At 34.6% G+C, this 22,846-nt stretch overlaps 1 protein-coding gene across 5 annotated transcripts; it reads left to right on the top strand.

Moving 5' to 3' along the window:
• The first annotated feature begins 2,985 nt into the window (after positions 1 to 2,985).
• LOC107037274 (glycine receptor subunit alpha-4) lies at positions 2,986 to 12,341 on the top strand. Of its 5 annotated transcripts, none has more exons than XM_015255742.2 (9): positions 2,986 to 3,052; positions 4,547 to 4,965; positions 5,085 to 5,157; positions 6,909 to 7,086; positions 8,536 to 8,762; positions 9,065 to 9,147; positions 10,476 to 10,787; positions 11,717 to 11,922; positions 12,011 to 12,341. In XM_015255742.2, the coding sequence occupies exons 3-9, from the start codon at positions 5,087 to 5,089 to the stop codon at positions 12,182 to 12,184; spliced, it is 1,251 nt and encodes a 416-aa protein (XP_015111228.1). In that variant the 5' UTR covers positions 2,986 to 3,052; positions 4,547 to 4,965; positions 5,085 to 5,086; the 3' UTR covers positions 12,185 to 12,341. The 5 variants fall into 5 exon arrangements, with proteins under 5 accessions (XP_015111228.1, XP_015111224.1, XP_015111223.1 ...); XM_015255738.2 differs by having other exon boundaries at positions 3,021 to 3,052; positions 4,504 to 4,965; XM_015255737.2 differs by having other exon boundaries at positions 3,033 to 3,186; positions 4,504 to 4,965.
• Positions 12,342 to 22,846: the final 10,505 nt, after the last annotated feature.

The following is a 22,846-nucleotide window of genomic DNA, read 5'->3' as shown; positions in this document are numbered from 1 at the left end:
GGATCTAGAGTTTTCTGAAAAAATGAGGGTTTTTGCCAGATTGTCGAATTCTGTCACGGAATTGCAGAAAAATGTAATATTTCCGGAACATTTTGTCAAAAATATTCAATGGTCTGTGCGAAATTTTTTGGAAATTCAAGGACTTTACTGTAATTTTGGTTTTTATTGAAAAATTGATACAGAAAAGAAAATTTCTCTAATTTTAAGAATGAATTTTCTAATTTTGAGAAACTCATGCTTACAATGCACATTGTCATTACAATAACAAACTTTATACTTGATTGCGAAGTTCAAATTTCTTGAAATTGAGTTTCAAAAACCTTTCTATTTCAAGGGAAAAATATTCTTACAATTATAAATATCAAGTTTTCGTGTTGAGAAAAATGAAGTTCCTACAATAGGAGACAATGTTCAGGATTAATAGAATTTTAATTCACCATTAATTGGAGTTACATTGAAATACAATCATAAATTTCAGAGATATTTAAAAATATAGTATACTGGAAAATCATTAGTTCCAAAAAGGAGAATGGTCTTAAATTTGTGAACGCAAACGTTCTTCATTGCAAAACGAAGATTTCCTCAAAACAACCAAAAATATGTGTTAATTTGCATATAATTATGCTAAGTTACATTTTCGACTGCTTTTTAAAAGAAAATCTGCTAAGAATAAATGAACATTTCACATATTTTGAAGATAATCTTTAGCTTTTATCTCTACCGAGTTTCGGAATGCGGAGATTCTTACTGAAAAGTAAAAACTTTTCTCCTATGTGCAGACAGAAATTTTTAACATAACATTTTTCCCAATAATTTTCCTTCCTTTCGTTCTGGACTAGCCTTCTTTCACCAAAATGGCCATTATAATAATTGAAGCATGGAAACGATCGCTGAAAAATCGAGAAGCCGAATCGACACTCGAATACACTTCATTAACCAACATTCCCTCGTTCATTACCCCAAGGCACTAATTGAAAATGAACCCAACAAGTCCTCTAGCGCAAATCAATGAATAACTAAGGTACGTGTATATGTACATAAAATACTCAATTAACGATTACCAAATAAGTAGAAGTTCATCAGTTGGGTCAATGATGATAACCAACGCATGAATTAAATTCATGTGTCAGTGGAGATGCACAAAAAATGTCTGAGTCTGGAAATTGCAATGACGGGACAGATTAATGATCAATAATCAAGTCACGGAGTCGCTGGGACTCGTGATGTAATCAACCACAGGGAGAATTGTGGATGTATAATACACATATACATAAGAGATGCAACTGTGAAGAGAGATTAATAATTAATAAATTGTTATAAGTTATTATGAAGACAATTAAATTGCCGAAAAAAAAAGAAATGTTGGTAAATAAAATGAGTGGGTCTTCATGAGACTCGAAAATAAATGTGTTTTGATTTATTGATACTCCCATAGCTTGAAGTAATGATCCCATTCATTTTGATGAATAGTCATTGTTGTGTGCCGACACGATGATAGTCCTCAGCTAACAATTCAGCTTACTCAGGTTACTTACGACTTTTATTGTATTGTATTTTATTTATTAAATTGAATGATGCGCGATTCGTTTCAATTTTTAATGGTTCAATAGAGATATGTGATATTTACAATTGATGCTCCCGTATCTTAAAATATTGATCCTATTCATTTTGACGAATAGTTATTGTTGTGTACTAATATTTAATCGAAAGGATTCAATAGGAAAAATCAATAGAATTCGATTTTTCTATGTAACTTATTCTCTTTAGATATTTTCTATGGAATTTTCTCGGCTCAAATTTTCTACGTTTTTTTCATTGTATTTTTCTTTTCTTCTCATCAAGAAAATCAAACAGAAAATTTGAGTGGAGGAAATTCTATAGAAAATGTCTTAATGGAAGAAGTTATATAGAAAACTCGAATTCCTTCAACTCTTTCTATACAATATTTTCTACTGAATATTTCAATCAAAAAACTAATAGAAACTCTACTCTCTTGTTTCTCCCTCTTTTCCTTTTCCTGTTTAGTTTTCAATTTTTATTTTCCGCTTTTCAGATCAATAAATTTCCAACTTTTTCATCGAGGGGTTATTCATTTTGAATTTTTCAATTGTTTACTTCCATTTTTCAACAATTTATAATAGATACTGTAACAAACGGTCCTCCAGTCTTTTTTTCATGAAATATATGCACAAAATAAATGAAATATCCTACCCGGACTCCCCTCCCCCCGCCGACACTCATTAATGCTGTGAAAAATGCTCCAATAATTACACGAGTCTCTCTATCACCGAAGAAAATCAATGCCCATCCCCGTGACCCAGTGAGACCCATTCTTTGCACCGTTGGCCAGTCAACCGAAAGGAAGTAGAAAGAGAAGAAGACAACCGCAAAGTATTGGATTATCCAACCGAGGATATTATCTCTTTAAAAATAGTCCGGAGGTCTATTACTCACAAAACAATTTTTTCCACCTCTCCCCTGTCCTCATTGAAAAAAAAAATGATGGAAAATAATGGTGCTCCCTTTGTCCTCAGAATGGTAATTTTTTCCTCTCTCTCGTGAATATTAAATCAATTTCTCTCTCTTGGAAAATGAGAGAGCCCAGCTGGGCTTTCTCTATCCCTTGGTTGTGTGACGAAATCTCATTAAAGAGGACTAACAAGAGGTGTTAGACAAACACAACTACTAGCCTACATTTATAAAACTCCGATGCGATTTTGTACCAACGTGGCTTGACACGCGAAACCCATCGTCTCCTCTCATTCTAGGGTTTTTTTCCCTACGTTATTTTTTATTTTTTATTTTTATTTCACTCTCTTGTCTAAACACCACGACGTAACACTCTGGTGGAGGAATGAGGGAGTGGGATTGAGCGGGAGGAGGAGGAATGAGGGACTGAACGAGAACAGTGAGTGAGTGAAATAGAAGACGAGGCTTTAATCAGTTAGTCGATAGACAAATTGGGTTAGTGTAGTCGACCATGGGCACTGATAGGTGGGCTGTTGAGGAGACAGAGTCAAGTCGATGTTGAGTTATGGCTGGTGGATGAGAGGTGGTAGAAATAACAAATTTCAAGTCTTAATTTGAGAGGGAAAAGACTTTTCTTATCTTATAGTTGTCTAAGGTTCTTCTATGGATTAATCAATTGATCAATGATGTTGACACATGTTTGGATTATTTTGTGAAGTAAAATTTTAGGAGTAAATTCTGTAGTGCAGTGGTGAAGAATTTGAAATCAGTTTGGGAAATATGGACGGATTATTTCGCAGATATCGACCAAAGCAGTGGATGAGTCGAAAAACATGAAGGACCTTCTTTGTAGATCATGAAATTTTTTGCAAGAACAGTCTTCTCATGAAGTTTTTAACATCATTTTTTTTTCTATTAAATTTGCGAATTGCACTGTTAGAAATTTTTGACATTTCATGGAAGATATTATAGTAGATCTCATGAGAGTGACATTGAATTGAATTTAGGGAAAAAATCGTTATGAATTTTCAAGTTTTAAATTGAATTCACGGAAATTCATGAGTTCTCAGTGGGAGTGAGATGGCAATTTTACAACTTGATTGAATTTTCAGTGGAACGTGAATATTCAGAAACAAAATGACGTGAATTTTCAATTTTTCCTTGAATTTTTTGAATTTTGACAGAATAATTGAACAGAAAAATCAAATATTTCATTGATTTCCGATCATTTGAACAGAAAATCAATGGAATATTTGATTTTTCAATGACAAGATTTCCTGAAATTTCAGTGGAACATGATCACGATAAAAATTTGCGGAATTTGGCACGGAAAATTCTGACAAAAATTTTTAACAGTGTGGTTCGGGTATTGTTGGAGCCTCTTCACAGATTATTTTCAAAATATTTTGGTAGGTCAATTGAAAAACATCAGAGGACTTCTTTTGTGAATCATTAAATTTTCTGTTAGAACGGTTCTTTAAAAAATTACTCTAGACTTCCCCTCGGCGATAGTTGCAAATAATTTCATGAATTCGTTCTGGAGTGATTGGCCATTATTTTCAAATTGTTTTCAACTTATCCCGGAAACTAGTAGGTTAATTGAAAATCATCAAAGAACTTTTTCATTGATCATAAAATTTTCTATAAACGAGGTCCAATTTTTTAATGAATTTCTTTAAACCTCTTTCTTTTGCAAATAATTCCAAATAAATTTGTAAATCCATTTCACGATTGTTGGAGATTTAACTCCTACTATTTCGTCAACATCTTCGCAATTTTTTTTCCTTAATAAAAAGCTCGTGATGACTCTTTAAACCATTCTTTATTGGAGACAATCAATTCGCGAATTATGCAAATATCTTAAAAACTATTGAGTGCATCAAAAGATGTCATAATAATGTTTTTGTAGACAACAAAATTTCCCATCAAAACAGTCTTCTGATGTTTTTCACTAAATCAGCTAGATCCCGAGATAATCGCCAAATATTCCGAAATGTTTGGAATCATCTTGACAAATTCACCACTTTGCTCTAGAATTAAATGAATTGTTTAACATTGAAAAGTAATCAAGTGATAGCGTCAAGGACGTTGGCACAATTGCCGTCTCGAAGTCAATTAGAATCGTCCGGTATTGAAAAGTGAAGAACGATCACTCGGTGGAAAAGGTTTTTTCGGTGAATTGGAGCAAGGGATAAAGTGAAGTTGTGGGTCAGGAGGAAATTGAGCCCAGATGAACGGGACGTGGATGGCCCGTCGTTATCATCATCCATTCTGCCGTGATGGGGATCACCCAGTGAGGACCAAGATCACTTCAATTTATCGATCACGGAAGCCTCAGATCCAGGCCCTTGGAAACACCCTCCACTGAATGTATTACCTCCTTGACGTATTTACATGGATTAAGTTGCCTAGACATATGGTGAAATTCTCGTGATAGAAACTCCACTCTGTTGCATCGACTAACCCCGAAGTCGACGACTGGAAAAGCCAATTGGGGTGAGTAATTTTCCCTGCATTTTTGTGTCATCGGAGGTTCGAGTTAAAACCTCTTTTTTATCGTTTACATTTTTTTCTCTCTCTCCCTTTCTTTTTTTTGTTTTCGGTTTATTCATTAGGTATGACGAAATATTCGTTGATGGTAGTCTACTGTCTATGTGCCCTCATCGATATGGCGTCCCTTCACTTTTCGTGAGTATATTAGAAAAAATAAATTTCATGAAATTTTAGCAATGATCGATTATCGATTATTCAGGAGTCGAGATTTTCCACGTGATTTTAACCGTATAATCATTATTTTTTAGAGAAAATGATAAGAGATTTTTCATGAGGAATTTTCTCATTTACAAAACATTATTTGACATTCTTTGCTGAATAATTGGTACAAGAAAGTAGAAAAAAAATTGCAAATTATTCATACTTTTCTTCAGTCCGTGTTAAGGTGTTTCGTGCGAAAAAGGTAAATAATGACATTCATCTGGAATTCATAGAGAATGTTTATAGTCAGAATTGAATTATCTATGAATTTTTCTAGAATTTTTTTAGATTTCCTTTTCAAGTTATTAACGATTGAAGTCGCTTCTGATACATAAGCTCTTATGGGGATTTTTCTGTTTAGCACGAAACTGCGTTACCATCTGAGCTGATAATACAGTTTCATGGTCAACAGAAAAATCTCCATAAGAGGCCATGTATAAGTAGCGACTTTAATCGTTAATAACATGAAAGAGAAATCGGAAAAAGTTCTAGGAAAATTCATGAATAAATAAATTGAGACTATAAACGAATGGATTCGGGTTCTTAATGTTTATTCATATTGAGAATAATCCCAGTTCCCCTCCTACCTCATCCAAATTCTATCTAATTATTCCCTATGACGTTACAAAGATGTGGAACGCTATATAAATTCCTTTCTTTAATATTCATTTCAAATTCGATGTGAATTCCAGATGAATCTCATTACTTACCTTTTCCACACGAAACACCTTAATACCCCTCAAAAATTATCTTTCGACATTTTCTCAAAGAAGAACTCATCAATCAAAGTGAATGCACTCGAAGTAACAATCATGCAAAGGAGAACTGTAGAATTTACTTCAATCATTAGTGTAGATTATTGCAACATTGACAAATGACAGAATTTTAACAATAACTGATAATCGATCAATTAAATTTAAAAAGATGCCCCCTTGTCCCCGTTCAGTACTCCCTGTTTACTGTTCGAGTTTTCAGCGAGAAAATATGCGAACCGGTACTTTCAACAGAGGTCGAAGGGTGGCATATTAAAGTCGATAGCCTATCGTCTCGCACGATTCGACTATCCGCAAGAAAACGCGGATACCGATTTTTTCCCAAGATTGAAAGGTAATTTGGAGTTTCAAGAAAGAAAGAAACTTCCCACTACATAAATCCTCAAACAAACACGCAAAAGAAATCAATTTTGAAACTCAAAAATTTATTTTTCCATCTTTCAACTGATTTAGCTAAATTAAATTATTCATAAAAAAAAAATATTTGCATCAATGCATTTCGTTATTACCCAACTGCATTACGGTAAAACCAGTATCATAGACTCAAGGGTATTTCCAAGCGAGACTTTCTAAGGCTTCGATGATATCCCACTATGATTTGATTCAAATATGACAGATTTATTTATTCAGTTTGTGCGATATGTCATTTTGTAAAATTATACGTTTTCATTTAACCCAAGAAGACATCAATTTTATCATTATCATAATGGACATCGACAGCTGGGAAACACTAGATGCTGTCAATCAGCTGATGAGAAACATCTGCCGTGGGTCGATAAAATGAATAATGACAAAAGCTCATGACCGGCAGTCGGTACAAAATCCTCGGTACCAAGATTTACCAGGATATTTTTGAAAAAAATTTCTCTCCTTCTTTTTCTCTTCTGTTTTTGTGCTTGACCACAATCCCAGGGGATTGGAGGTTGAGGAGTACGGCAGGAAAGAATCATCGTTATCGTTAAGGGACATTTTACCATTCAATCCAAAGGCCTATGATAAACACAGGCCCCCGAAATTCGCTGGACAACCGACTGTTGTTTACTTCCATGTCACTGTGCTCAGTATCGACTCCATAAACGAGGAATCAATGGTGAGGGATTGTTTATTGTTGTTTAGAGATAATGAGGATCGAATGAATTTGGAGACGATTTTGCAGATATCAAAATCATGATGTTGGAAAAAATCATGAAGACCTTTTTTGTAGAGAATTTTGTGGACAAGGTTCTTCGATGTTTGTGCGCGAATCTCCAATTTTTTTTAGAGTTATTGACACTAGTCTCTCTTCATTCATATTGTTGCTGGAATAAATATGACATTATCTAGATAATGAGCAATGCTATGACGAATAATCAAAAAACCTTTTTCGTAGGAAATTCGTTTGTCTGCGTAAAAGCTTTTTACACAGACAAACGAATACTTAAAATGGCTTATTTTAAACGGATTTTAAAATAAGCCAGCTTAATGATTATATTTCTGAGGATATTTTTGAAACGAAGAGATTTACAGAAAAACATTGAAGAAGTCTTCTTTTTTTTCACGGCCTAGGAGTTCCTTTTGGGATCCCATTCGGCACCCTATTGAACCCTATGCATGCGCCTGTAGATTCGACATAGTACCGCATTCGCATTTCTATAGAGCACAGGAGTAACGTAGGAATTCAGGTCCACTTGGGATCGAACTCGCAACCTTTCGCACACGAGAGTTGTGTCTAGCCCACTCGGTCACCGACGTCGGTGAAGAACTCTTCTTATAAAAAATTTTCTTAAGTACAAAGAAGATCTAGTGACCTTTTTTGTCAGATCTGGTACTACCCGAGATACTGACAAAAGAAATCTTTCAATCCCATAACAAATAGATTTTTCGATGCTTTTACGAATATCTTTGAAATGAAGATTAGGTACCGAATAACATGGCAATAATTTTTTTGACTCCAAAAAAAGTAATTGATTAAAACTGAAAACAAGACAACCGATCAAGACCGAAACAAAATTCCGATTATTTTTAAGGTCTCGGGGTATTATAACTGATAATTTTTTTAATTCTAATGTCGGCTGACCAGAGTACGGTGTTCGGGATTAAATAAACGTTTTACTAAAATGTGGAGAATATCTGCAAAATTTGTTGGAAACAATTAACAGGGTACAGGGAAATTACCAATGCGGAACGTGTCACGTGACCCCGAACATCTACTGCCCTTTGATTGGCCGAAATCAGAATTGAGGAAATAGAATAATCATTCAACTTCTAAACAGCTCGAAATTTCGATGTTTTTCTAAATATCATTGAAATGGAGATACTTGAAGAAAAACATGAAAAGCCATTTTTTATGAAAAACTTTATGAACGTCTTCATTTGCACCCATTAGTTTCCTAGATTTTGACAAAATATGTATGCGTTTCCCGACTACTTACAGAACAGTTCCATCCTTTCCTGTAAGATGACGCCACCAACAGTCTGGCGACACCCTGATTCCTCTCCTTAATTTTTTCCCCGCAATTTTTTACATAAAAAATTTTTATGGGTTTTATTTACCTCACAGACTTACGTAGCCGACATATTCCTGGCTCAAAGCTGGCGTGACTCAAGGCTAAGACTGCCGGAGAATATGTCCGAGGAGTACAGGATACTCGACGTCGATTGGCTGCACAACATATGGAGGCCAGACTGCTTCTTCAAGAACGCCAAGAAGGTCACCTTCCACGAGATGTCGATACCAAATCACTATCTCTGGCTCTATCACGATAAGACTTTACTCTACATGTCCAAGTGAGAATAATTGCCCTCCATTGACCCCCATAAAACCCAAAAATACGTAAAGTGCGAGAACCTCGTGCACTCATTCTACTTGAGTGGAAATGTTCGGTTGTAGTCAGACGAGGATGGAACAAACCTTTGTTTAATGGCCGGTAGTTCACTCCAGTGAAGTTTTTCCTCCCACTAGTACCTCATTTTCTCCCTGTTCTCCAACACAAGGGATATGGAGAGTAATCGAGTGGAGTAGAAAAAAATGTTCTGGAAAACTTAAGTGGGAGACTCAAGATTTTTTTTTTCATGATGTTTGTTTTCAGACTCACCCTCGTTCTATCCTGCGCCATGAAGTTCGAGTCTTACCCACACGATACGCAGAACTGCTCCATGATGATCGAGAGCCGTGAGTTCATGCTATAGTTCAACTTTATAATGAATGCGTGGGATAGTATTGGGAAGAATGAGAAGTTGTGAGGGACAATATGTTCTCTCGTTAATCATGAAATTCATCTCGATAATTATCGATGTTGAGGAAATATGCCAAAAGAACTTTTTGTTGCGAATTCCTCAGATGAAATTATCACATCAAATTGAGATTTTTCTGCATTCGAATTTGAATTCGAATTTGAGGGGGGATTTTGCAAAGAGGGGGAGGAACAGCGAATTCGAGTTGACGGCTGCCCGCCGGCCGATGACGACACACCGCGCGATATCGACGTCGTATTTGAGGGGTTAAAAAGAGAAAATGGTGTGACATCACAACCTCAGCAACTCCCTCTCCATTTCCTCCCAAAGCGTCACAAACTACAGAGCCCCTCCCCCTCACTGTACGTATGACGTAATATTTGAATGGCCCCCTAAATGTCTTGGGGATAATGGTGTTATGAACAATCGGTACTTTTGATTCGCCTTTCTTTTCTTACCACTTTACTACACCATTCCATTCGTCAAGGGAAGGGATTAAGACTTTTTTGGGGATGAGTCTTGGAGGACATTGGGGGTCATCAATAAACCTCTGGTCCCATGAATATCGCCTCTAGTGGACCACACTTAACAATGGCATTTCCTCATTTTTTGCTGTCATTAATATTCTCTAGTTGTAGCATTGTGCCCTCCTTCCTGAGTTAAGATTTATCATTCCTTCACTACATCTCTTTTGTGGTTTTGAAGAGCGAAGAAGGTGATCAAATAGGAAGCACTACAATGAGTCTTGTCATTAGTAAAGATCAATCTAATTTTATCTCGAAAGATTGGCTTTCCTAAGCCTAGTAATTTGTTAGATACTGAGAAGTAATCCTTCAGCTTCAAAACTAAAAGATTTGGAAAATATCTCTGAGGCAAAGAGTCATATAAAAAAATATTATAAAACAGTTTTTGTTGGAAATGTTCTCAGTTTTTAAAATATTTTTCTCGTAAGGCCTTTATTTCGAAGATATTGATGAAATAATCATTCAACTTAAGAATAAAACATAATTGCAATTATGTTAAAAATGAAGGAGTTGAGCAGAAAATGTCACACACCTTTTTTAAATTAAGTAATTCTCGCCTTTATACTGCTTAAAATTCTGCAATTTTACTGAATTTTCAGTGAAATGTGAAATTTCATAATTTCTTTTCTCCTGAACTGCATTCAGTATCACTGTCCTGAAAATTAGTAGTCAACTGTCCATAAATTTTGTTTTTCTAACAGTGTACTTCAATATTGAATTAATGCTCAAACTCCTCTTAAAGTTTCTCACACGACTCAGGACCTCGTCTTCATCTGGAACATGACAGACCCCCTCGTGGTGAATCCCGAGATCGAGTTACCCCAGCTCGACATATCCAATAACTACACGACAGACTGCACAATCGAGTACTCAACTGGCAATTTTACGTGCATACAAATTGTCTTCAATCTCAGACGTAGACTCGGCTATCATCTCTTCCACACGTACATACCATCAGCCCTAATCGTCGTCATGTCGTGGATTGCATTTTGGATAAAACCAGAGGCTATTCCTGCACGTGTCACACTCGGTGTTACATCATTATTGACACTTGGTAAAGTATCGTTTTTTTTTACTTTTAATATAATGGGATGAGGGAGCTTATAGTTATTTCAATTGTGGAGAGCCTCTTAGTTTCGACGATTGTCATTGATCTCCAGCCTATTATTATTTTTAAGCTTCTTTACGTTATTGGCAATCATAAGTTTATTTCACATGCACATAGTTTGAAATCAAATTCATTCGTAGGCTCAAGAGAATTTGTGAGTTGAGATTTTTCTACGTGAATATGAAGCGAAATTGTTACGACTTAATTAATCCAATAGATTGCATTCTTGTCTTTTCATCTAGAATTTTCTTTTCGAATTGATAATTATTTTCGGATTATTAAACAAATCAGGTATTAAATAGAGTTATATGGGATAAGTTCTATAAACTCCTTGCATTTCTTCGAATTTTCTAGAAACTCGATGAATTTCCTCGGAATTTCTAGAAAATCCTTGAATTTTTTCGAAATTTCAAGAAACTCCCTGAGCTCCCTCGAAATGTCTAGAATTTCCTAGAATTCCGATAGATGGCGCTGCACATAAGGACCGTTCCCCAAAATGGCCCTCCATAATGGAGCCATAGATGTATCCACGTTAAAGACCGCCTTATTTTCTCCATTCGTTCAAGTAATCTCCCATGTTCGAGTTCTCACTCGATTCTCGTTCTAAAAAAATACGGTTTTCGAAAGTTTAGACCATTTCACTTATTTATTTATAAACCACAAATGTTTAAAAAAATAATAATTCTGTGCAAAATGTAATTTGAATGACGCTGAACATTTGTATTTTTTTTACATTTTCTCACGCAATTTAATTGATAAATTTGATGATTGAAAATGGTTGAATCTATAGTGTGGCCTGTGCCAAACTTTAAAACACACTTGTATATCCTTAAGATGGCAAACAATGTTTTTCAAATTAATTAAACACATTTCAGCCACCCAGAATACACAATCCCAACAATCTCTGCCACCAGTATCGTATGTCAAAGCAATCGACGTTTGGATGTCATCGTGTAGTGTATTTGTCTTCCTCTCGCTAATGGAATTTGCTGTTGTCAATAATTACATGGGTCCAGTAGCAACTAAAGCAATGAAGGGATACTCGGACGAGGACATCAGAGAATCCATCGATGAATTTAAGGTACCCACTCAACTCCTTCAAACTAAATTAACTTCCCTCATACAAACAAAAATTTACATGTCTAATTTGAACATGAATTTATTCGCAGACACCGATGAGACCGGAGTCACGAAACAGAAGTCCGATGCGACCACTCACCGTGCAATACGATACCTGCTGTCAGGGCCGAGCAACGGCAATCTACATCGACAAGCTCTCAAGATTCCTCTTTCCCTTTTCCTTCTTTATTCTCAACATCGTTTATTGGAGCACTTTTCTCTAATATTTTTCAAGATCCACTTGTCGTTAAAGTGCAATTATCAACGTCGACATTTTGAATGAAACAATATTCTGATTATAAGTGAAATGAGTTTTGAGCATTTTTGTGCATTCAATTGTTAATTTTACGAGTTATTAAAAAATAGTCATTGTGAATGGAATATTATGAATTTATCCTTACCTTGGAATACTTGATTTTTAATTAAGGGGGGACACTACTGAAATTTTAAACGCCTGCAATAAAAAAATGGCCTCCCTGAGATTTTTCTCACATGTATACGCGGAGAAAAAAGTTGGAGAAAAATTAACAAACAAATCAAGAGGGGGAAGCATTCATGGGGAATGCTTGAGCCATTCTACGTGAATTTCTCGTTGAGGGAGAGGGAAGACTCTCTGCTACGGGAGCGAAAGAGAAACGAAGGCTTAAATCGAAAAATTTCACGATTTCGACCGAGAAAAATGAAATAAACCCCAATTTTTCCTTAGAGCTTCAAATAATTAATAAAAAGAGGCCCTACGATGCCGTCGAGGCAGAACCGGACGAAAATTACGACGCCAATCTTTCTAGGGGGGAAAATAAGTCGATGAAAATCGACCAGAAACCCACAGGTAAGAATCCGGGGACAATCGACGTCTTAAAAGGAAAATTTATAACAAAAACCGCCAGTAATTGACTCAACAGCCGTTTAATCAGATTGAAGGCCACTGCACGTGGCTGAAGGCCAACATGAGGGAAACCACCATGAGTGGAAAAACGACGCCATGCTCAATGGCTCGGATAAACCATCGAAAACCAAGAAAAACTCACCTCTGGGAGCTTCTTGTTTACGCGACCCTTCTTCTTCATCATTGTGAACTCCTCGTAACCCCAAAAATACTCCAAAATGCACACAACGTAATCTAAAAGTAATCCACTTAATATGGAGCGCTAATATTTCAATTAGACCTAATCGATTTCCCGTGAGATTAACAGTAGGGTAAACCCCATAAAAATTACCGGATGAATCTAAAGTTTTTGGCCCTTCTTCGCGATAATTTTATGGGCCCTCAACAGCAACAATCGAGCACTTCAAATAATTAATCCGAACTCTTCCCATTTATATTTAAAAAAATACAGTGGTCCTCTAACTTCATATAATAAATTTACCGCACCGAAGTGGGAAACCCTCAAAAATCCAAAAATCTCCATCGGAGTGGAAAAACCTCATAAATCTAAAAAAAATCTCCACCGGAGTGGAAAAACCTCATAAATCTCAAAAAATCTCCACCGGAGTGGAAAATACAAAAAGCTCTCTCTCTCACTCGAATTTTTACCGACGATTCACCGGATTATGCCGCGGGAGTTGGTTGGTCATCAGGTCGTAATGGTGTTCCTAACGAACATTCCCACATGTTCGTTACAATACGTATGGGAGTATCGAATAATGAAGAAGTGCTAAAAATGACATTTTTTGTTTCCACAGAGAAGAAATTTTTTTGGAACTGCTAAATTTATTTTTACTATTAAAATCCTTTTTTGATAATTTTTAACAAACTTTTTTTTTTACGTAATTGAAACTTGTTTGAGAACTCTGTTGTTTTTCTCTTAATATATTCCGTTCAGAGATATTTTGGAAACGATCTTAACATCATTACTTACCTGTTTTTTCATCACTCCACTACAGAATTGATGTTCTCCCAGGCTATTTACTCCCAATTTTCCTGTAAAATAGGACAAGGAAAAGGGATAATAGGAACGGTAAATTTATCATAAAAATATATGCAACATAGAAACGTGAATAAAGACAGTACTTTATTTTTCATATATCCTTTCTCTTTATCGATTTCGCATTATATTAATAATAAATATATTCTTGTTAATAATAAGTGGTTCCATTTGCCATGTGTCTCATGTCCGAGCCCCACCCACATACCTCCCCTCCCCAATCCATCAATTTATGATCGATCCACGATCGAAGATTCATTCACGCTCACTTAGAAAAAAAATAAATCAATAAAACAATTTTATACATTTCAACGATTGATAGAATTTCCTTCTCTCTTAGCAAACATTACACTCGTTAGTCTCTCGTTATCGCTTCATTCTCGTGTTGGAAACGTCTTATATCCTCCATTAGCAATAATTTTCTTGTTCTTTCATCTTCAAGTATTCTGTTTATTTATACATTCAGTGTTTATCGAATTACTGATACTCTAATTACTAAAAATACATTTTGTTTAAAAAATTTGACGAATGAATAGAGTCGTTTTTAATTTAATTATTTCTTTTTCAGATAGAATTCTAAAATAATTCTTCGGCTGAATTATCTACAGGGTCAACTATCGATTATTAACTGCGGAAAATAGAATTGAGGTCGTCGGATTATCACTCTTCCTCTCTGTCACTCTCTAACATTGAGGGCTAATTGAATAATAACAATTTTAACTGGTGAATCAATTGGGAGAGCTTTTTCGTCATGATACGGGTCAACTGCAGTGTAAAAATGTTTCTAGAAATTTTTCAAACAATTTATTCCATTCTTTTCATTCAGACACGGATGAAAAAATTTTGTAGAAGAACCTAGCGAATTCTATTTTTCGATATAACTTATTCTATTGAGATATTTTCTATAGAATTTCCTCGGCTCAAATTTTCCAAGTTGTTTGTTTGATTTTCTTGATGAAAGGAAAAGAAGAATAGAATGAAAAAAACTTGGACGATTTGAGTCGAGGGAATTCTATAGAAAATATCTGAAGAGAATAAGTTGTATAGAAAAATCGAATTCTATTGACTTTTTCTATTGAATGTTTTCTATTGAACATTTCAATGAAATCGGCTAAAAACTAATGAAAAGTTGAATGTAAATCCAATAGAATTTTCTAATGAATTCACCAGGCTTTTCTATTAATTTTTTTTGTGCGTGGAATAATCAAGAATTATCCATTCTCAATTATATTTGTAATTTCACTTTTTTTGAAGACAAGATAGAACAGAAAAAAATACAGTTAATTGAGAAGAAACTCCCTTTAGGGAAATGAAAATTCATTTTTCATCCAAATGCTTTTCTTATCCTTTGTTCCATCTTCTTCGTTCACATCATAAATTTCAAAGTTTTTTTTACATTGCAATTCCACTCATGATATAGCATAAAATATTTACCATCATTTACTCTGATATTCACTCATGCCAGTCTCACCGAGATAACCATTTGCATTATTCCCACGACTCTCAAGTGTAATTACCATTATCAAAGTTTTGTTTATCCATGGGAATTGGATAAAACGGTTTTGTCCATTTAGATAGGTAGAAAAGGGAGTTAACAATTAAGAGATTTCTCCGTGCAGAATGAAAATGTCCCGGACAACGATTTTCGTCTAGTGTCGTCGAGGGGTGATGTACGTACAGGAGGTAGGAGTTTATAAACGCAAGGGGAAGAGAAAAAAAATACCCCGATTAAATTACTCCCGGTCTATTGGCGTTATGTTCGCTCAATGGGTCAATCAGTTGTTTTATTTTTGTTGCTAAAGCTTGTCTATCCCGCTCCCATTAATTTACATCCTATTTTAGAATTTTTCCTCGAGTCAGGCGAGCGAAGGACATCCGGATATTTAAAGAACTGTTATTTCATTGTTTACTGGATGATTAATTTTTTGTTTTCTTTTTTTTTGTGAAGTAAAAATAGCACGAAATGCACGGAACAGAAATTGCTGGGATATTTTTGCCACCCAGAATGTAATTTTAATAAATTTGTAGTGAATCCAGTCGTGAAGTAAAAGGAGATGAGTGCACTGTTAAAAAAATGTGGCTGAATTTTTGGGAAAAAGATATTGAAATCGATTTGAGGGGAAAAAGTCAATAGAATTGCAAGTTTCTCTGCAAATTCAAGTCATGTCTCAATTTTTTGCAGGCAGGAGCACGAAATTTGATGGTATCGTAATTTTTCACAGGAGATTCAGATAAAAATTACGGAATGTTCTGGAAAAATTCTGTGATAGTTCCGTAAAATTTGCTACAACCACATTTCGTTCCGGAATTACGGAAAAGCTACGTAATTTTTATTGAATATTTCTCTCCGGGTATTTCCATTACTTTCCGAGATTATTTGCGAAATGATTCGCTTGAAATTTGGCCTGTTCCTTTCCTACTTCGCTGCAGATCTATTATTAGTCCATGATTGAAGACTTCAGATATTAATTCTAAGACTGTTCCGTCATTGATCACTCGCACCCTTTCAAAATACCGACCCATCAGTCCATTCACCCTCCCCGTTAATCAATAACTTGATAACAATCGTAAATAAGAACAGCATCTCGCACCGGACACGATTAAATTATCAATGAAACTTCAACGAAAAGCCGGGGGGAACGGGTCCTTGATTCAAGGATTTAGGACGAGTAGAAACGCTTCCTTAATGGGCTCACGTCCCTGTGGGGTACGAAGTTATCCATCACGCTGATAGTCCGCCCATGACGTTTACTTTAATGATCAGTAATTTAGAGGGGTATCAGTAATTGCGGTTGAATGCGTACTTCACCTTCACCACCGAATTCAATGAGCAATTAGAGAACTATTATAATAATCAATTTCTTTAGGACGGGAAACTATGACTTGACTATAATAGCTTCCATATTTATTGCATCGATTTATTCCGTAATGAGTTGAATGATCAGGTAATAATGCCCGGAGAAAAAAGTTGGAGAAAAATTACCAAACAAGTCAAGCAATCGCGGAGCGGAATCCAGTTCTATGTCTTTTTCACTCTACCTTGTTAGAAAATTGCTCTTGAAAATTCAAGTGAGAAAGCTTGAAATTTTTAACAACGACAAAGTTACATGAGATTTCTGTATATTTCTTCATGGACGAATCAGTGAATTTATTGAATATTCAAATAATTCTCGAATTTCAGGTCTATACGGCACTGAAAAACATTGACAATTTTGAGAATTCAGGAAAAACTTTTCTGAATTCTCAATCTATTGAAAATTGAATTGCATTTGATGTTCAATTTTCACGATGAGTTTGGGAATTTAAGATTTAATTGAAAAATCAATGATTGTTTAACATGAAAAACCTAATTTTCTTGAATTTTCGGGATGAATGAGAAATTTTGTGAACGCTTCCATTTGAAATTGAATTCGAATTCACAATACCGACACGTTAAATGACACTGTGACTGAAATTTCAAGAAATTTCTAACAGTGTATATCGGAGACGAAGTGCGAGACGAATAGTGAATTTTTCTTCGCCGACTCGCGAAAATTTACTAAACATAGAGGTAATCTATGCCGAAACTGTAAAATTAACCATTGATTTCATCAAACATTATCCCCAACGTGAATAATTACTCAATATTGCCTAATCATTCACATATGTGTACACACATAAAAATCTTAACGTAAATTACATAGTAGTCGTCTTCTACGCTTTCTGAACCGTATTTTACGCTCGAAATTGAAGCGTAAATTACACTCAAAATCGCCCTAAATTACGATTGCATAAACGTAATTTACAATTTCGTATCCGTAGATGACATTCAAAATCGCCGTACATAACGATTACATAAACGTACTCACAAAACTTTTGTAAATTACGATCATTTGCAATTTTGTATTCCTAAATTACGTTCATGTAACTGTAATTTACGGCGATTTTGTACGTAATTGACGATTCCACATTCGTAAATTACGGTTGCAGAATCGTATTTTCACCACTAGGTCAAAGAAAATTTTTCTGGCGAATATGAGTTTGCAGATTGAGCCGAAGGCGAGGGTTGTAATCATATGAGCTAGAAAAGATTTTTCAGAAACGTTTTTTTAGTTATTTGCCGAGATTTCCTGGATAATTTTTATCCAACTTTTCTCTCTATGCGTTAAAACTGAAAATATCAAGATTTATTTATTTATTTGTGGATTTTTCTACGACAATATAATTCACCAGTGAAATGATGAAACATAAACCCATAAAAATTGCAATTGCTCCATTAGTTAACCTCTCAAGTACGGCACCCATAACTCGGAGTGTGTCCTCATCAGCCGGTGGCCTCCCGTCTACTCGAATTTGCTGCTCAATACGGAACAATTTCTACACTGATAATCACAAAATTTTCTTCGAAAATTTAATGATAATCTTGAACTTTCACCAATAAGTTGTTCAATTACGGTTTTCCTTTATACAGATTTTTCTCGAATTTTTAAGACTAATCTTAGTTCGATAGTACAGACGATTACCAAGATCGGCGATTGTCGCAAATTTGTTAATAACAAATCAGTAATTCATTGAAGCGAAAATTCGTTTACGCGATTCGGCAAAGGAATGTATAGAGTATGTTCGGTAAAAATTTCAGAATTTTTGATGAAAATTAGCTCGATAAACGAAAAATTTGAATACAGGTCTGACATCGAATTCAAATCCGTATTGTTTATGTATTGAAGAAAAATATTTAAAATAACTTGAGAAAAAATCAAGTTGCATTGTGTTCATAATTTTATCTACTTCATGGGGAAATCTGTTTAATTTCGATATCTACAATAGTTCGAAAGATAATTAATTTTTATTAATCACGGAAAGCGTCGGCCGATAGGACAAGCTCTTGGGTCTATATGCGGCATGGACGCCGTTCTTGAGGGATTAAAAAATCAAGAGAAGAGGTACTGAATTCTAGAATCTTGTTCTCAACATCAGAAACTTTTTTCTTCATCTATATCTGCGGACAGGGTCGTCTGTTTTCAGCTCAGTTGAGAGTTTTATCCTGAATCCAACGTTCAAACATCCTCCCTAGCCTTTTGAGGTGAGAAAAAGTCGGATATCAATTGATTTATCTCTCCTGACAATTTCTCTTTGTCTGAAATTTGGGGGATCCGACAGTTTTCATTCTTGTATTTTTTTTGTTAAATACGGAATAAAAATCCCCAGTGCATTCTAGACTCTGCGATCGTGCCATTTCACGAATTTTCCTCAACACCCACATTTCATTTGAGCTCGACCCAAATCGTTGTCGAACCTTTATACGCCGGGGAAAAATGATTGTAAGTTTTTTTTACTCACACTTTCTACCCTCTTTTATCACTCAATTCATCGGCTATCGGTCCCTTTAGACTAGCATTCCAACCGCCTTTCCGTTGGGGTAACGAGCGCTCCTTTGGCATCCGCAAAGAGGTGAGGATAATATGATTCCATTGCGAGTTGAACGAATCAATTTTTTGTGTTTATGGAACTGGGAAGATTTCTCTTCATTTAAACGTTCAACTCGACGATTCGTTAAGTAAATTTTCTTCCTTCGCAATCAAACTTTTAAATTTTTCATTCAATGTTATTTGCAATTAGTTGGGACACGAGTTGACGACGCATGTGAAGATTATTTTGAAAATATCTCGAAAAAGAATCACTTTAGAATCCGTTTAGAACGTATGAAAGAATATAGTTTGGAAGTTTTATGGACTATGAAAAAAAAATTTGATGACTTCTTCTTGTAAACCTACTTATTTCAGAGATATTTACTAAATAATGTGTAACAAATTTTAGGAGTTTCACATAGGAAAACTTTTGGCCTTCTAGTTTTGTTTCCATTCGCCCCTCAATTTTGAAATGATGAACAAATAGGCAAAAGATTTTTTTCAGTTGTTAAAATTCTCTCCAACAAATCTCTTGATATTGTCGTCTAAACCCAATAGTTTCGTAAATATTGACAAAACAGTCTGTTGGAAATATCATAACAATTCCTATTTTGTTACAGAATCCTATCCCAATTAATTTTTCACCGAGAAAAACATAGTCTCGATAAAACTCGGATAATGAAATTTAATTACTCTTTTTATTCAATTAACTTTATTCATTTTATTTTTGATCGAGCCTCTGACGTCGATGGCACAGTGAATCGAGGGACCAATCAACATGAATTGATCAATTATTTTCACATTTCCATTTGAAATATTCTCTATGTACATTTTTTATTATCATCTAACCTTCGTTTATTACAATGCGATTCCTTGATGCACTGTCGAGCAATTCAATTTCAAGGAATCATTCGAATGTTATTCTTTATTCAATCAAGTAATTGATGGAATACGTAACGACGAGTAATCCCGAGTGGCTGTCGTCGATGGAGGTGTGTTCAATAAATCTATGGTTTCATTTATTCATCTCATTTAACTTGCAGATTTAGTTTACCGACTCATCAAGTTGAATTTATAATCTTTGCGGTTTTAGTTATTTGCTATTTTTACACGTGAAGATACAGCAAACAATATTGAGGTTTTTCGAGCGGATTAATGGTAATAATAATGGATGACCTATTCCACCAAATATGCACATGAAATGGGAATAAAAAATGCAACAAAATGTGCCCAATTTGAGATTTTTATAGCCGGAATTGGCAGAAATACCCTCAATGTCCCATTTGCTGCCATCCTCAGCGATTTTTTAATGGATCGAATTCAAAATCTATCGCCGTAGAATAAACGAATCATTTTAGTGCAAAGAAAATTTTCTATTCCTCTGTGATGTCTAGAGTTGATAAATCAAATTAAACAAAAAGTTGTTTTCTCTTCAGATTCATAATTTTCGAGATTGTTCTAGGAATACGCGAGTCTATTTTTAGGTGAAAATCGAGGCACCTTGTTGTCAAGTGCCATGTAGATAGCATAAACTGAATTTATCCAATTACATATTTCTGAAAAAAAATCATTTTGGAATGAAAAATTGTTGTTAAGAGAAATTATCTATCATTTGTTATCTCAATAATCTCGATAATAATGGGGATAAATGTGGAACGAAGATTTTTATCATAAATTTGCTTTAAAAAATATTTTCCTAACACTTTTTGCTGAAAAGAATGTGACAGGAAAATATTAAAAGACGTTCTTTTCTTAGTCTTTCGACGCTATCCCCTCAAGTCACATAACATGATTTGGAAGAAAAGAATTATATTAGAAGCGTTAAGCGGCCGTCGTCAATTCATAATCAAGATTTTGTTCAGTCGTGCGATCTCGTGAAATTACCGACTTAAAAATTAATTTTTTTTCCAAACATTTTCAATTTTTAGACGAATTTCAAAATTAAAAAAAAATTTCTCTGAATATTTTCAAATATTTTAAATATCAAACGCTACTTGTGGGCAAATGTTTTGAGATTCAAAGTTGTAATTGATGGCATCGAAAAGATAAGGAAATTCAGTCCTATATCAATGAAAACTACGACCTGTTTCGCCCCAATAGTAGTTTTCGAACACTCTCCATTTAATGGAATTAATTTTAGTAATGTTTCGCAAAAACTTTCGGTAAAACGGTATTTTTTTTCAGTTCCTGCCTTGCTTTTCCGAGGAAAAACTTGCAATAAAAAAACATCCTTGAATTCAGAATTATTTTCTAAATAAAAAAAATAGTTTTCGAGTTTTTTACACCGATGTTTGGTGGAATGGCCTCAGTAACAATAACAATAATATCCCGTGTATTTATTTCACGACTTCTCAAAATGTTCGCACGCTGGAGACATCAGAATAGAATTTAATGCTCGGAGAGTTAAAATATCATGAATTAATTCACGAGAACTTACATCGACGTTTAAACGTCTTATTTCATACGCGTAAAGTTAGACATTTTGCTTCGGAAAATATTGGCAGTACGGTAGTAAATTGAAAGACTCATTACGTGTTTTTCTTTGTTAAATTATTTATTATTTATTCTTCTCATGTCCCCGAAAACGACAAACTGAACGCCCACTTGAAATCGGATTCCGTTTTATCAATTTCTTCACACTCTCTTTTCCTCTATACTTTCACACGACGAATCAATCATCCATTCGCACGCGGGTGGAATTCCATTTTATTGTTTCAGTTTTATTCCATTACGTTGAATTTATTAATTTCATTTTGTTTCCTATTACTCAAGGTTTTTTGGTTTATCCCTTTACACACGTCTACAATCACAACACCGAGAGAAATATCTACATAATCGTAAATCGTTCGTGGCGGTTTTGCAATACAGCTAATAATTGCACGAAATCCGCCAGCAGCTCGATTTGTTCATAAAAAAAAGACTTACTCATTGTTTTTAATGGAATGTGGTGTAAACTATTTGGTGTGAGTTGGGTCATGTATTTCGTCTTGCTCCCAACAATATTTATTCATATCGTTTTGAAAATATCTCGGAAGAGAAGGGATTAGCCAGAGAATGGGAAAAAACCTTTTTTACAGTTCACGAAATTCAAAAAAAAAGAATTTTTTTATGAATTTCTCAAAGGATTTGCGAAAAAATCCCAAATATTCTCAATAAAATTTTATATTAAGTTGCAATTTCATATGAATTATTTTAGAATTATTTCGAAAACTAAAACAGTTACCAAGAAATGTCAAAGGATTTTTTTTACAAGAAATACACTTTGATCCATTTCCTTTCATCTCCTATTCAAAATAAATTTCAAATTTATTTCAATTCTTTTAAATTAAATACAACATCAATTTGACAAATTTTTCGCAAGTTATTCTCAATAACTTTCGCAAGTTATAAATAAAAATTAATGAAAGAATTTAATTTCAAAAATATTTCATATAAATTCAGAACATTTACTGTACATTATTTGCAATCTCTCCGAAAACTATTGGATCCACAGAAAGGTCTTTTGATTCATTTCTTCAATCCTCTCAATTCCAAAGATATTAACAGAAGTCTAAATTTATTTCTCCTCTTCAAT

Source organism: Diachasma alloeum, unplaced genomic scaffold, assembly GCF_001412515.2.
Source record: "Diachasma alloeum isolate Michigan unplaced genomic scaffold, Dall2.0 Dall_scaffold_00216, whole genome shotgun sequence".
NCBI classification, from domain to species: domain Eukaryota; kingdom Metazoa; phylum Arthropoda; class Insecta; order Hymenoptera; family Braconidae; genus Diachasma; species Diachasma alloeum.
Note: the sequence above shows the minus strand (reverse complement) of the source record. Positions and strands in the feature narration are given on the sequence as shown.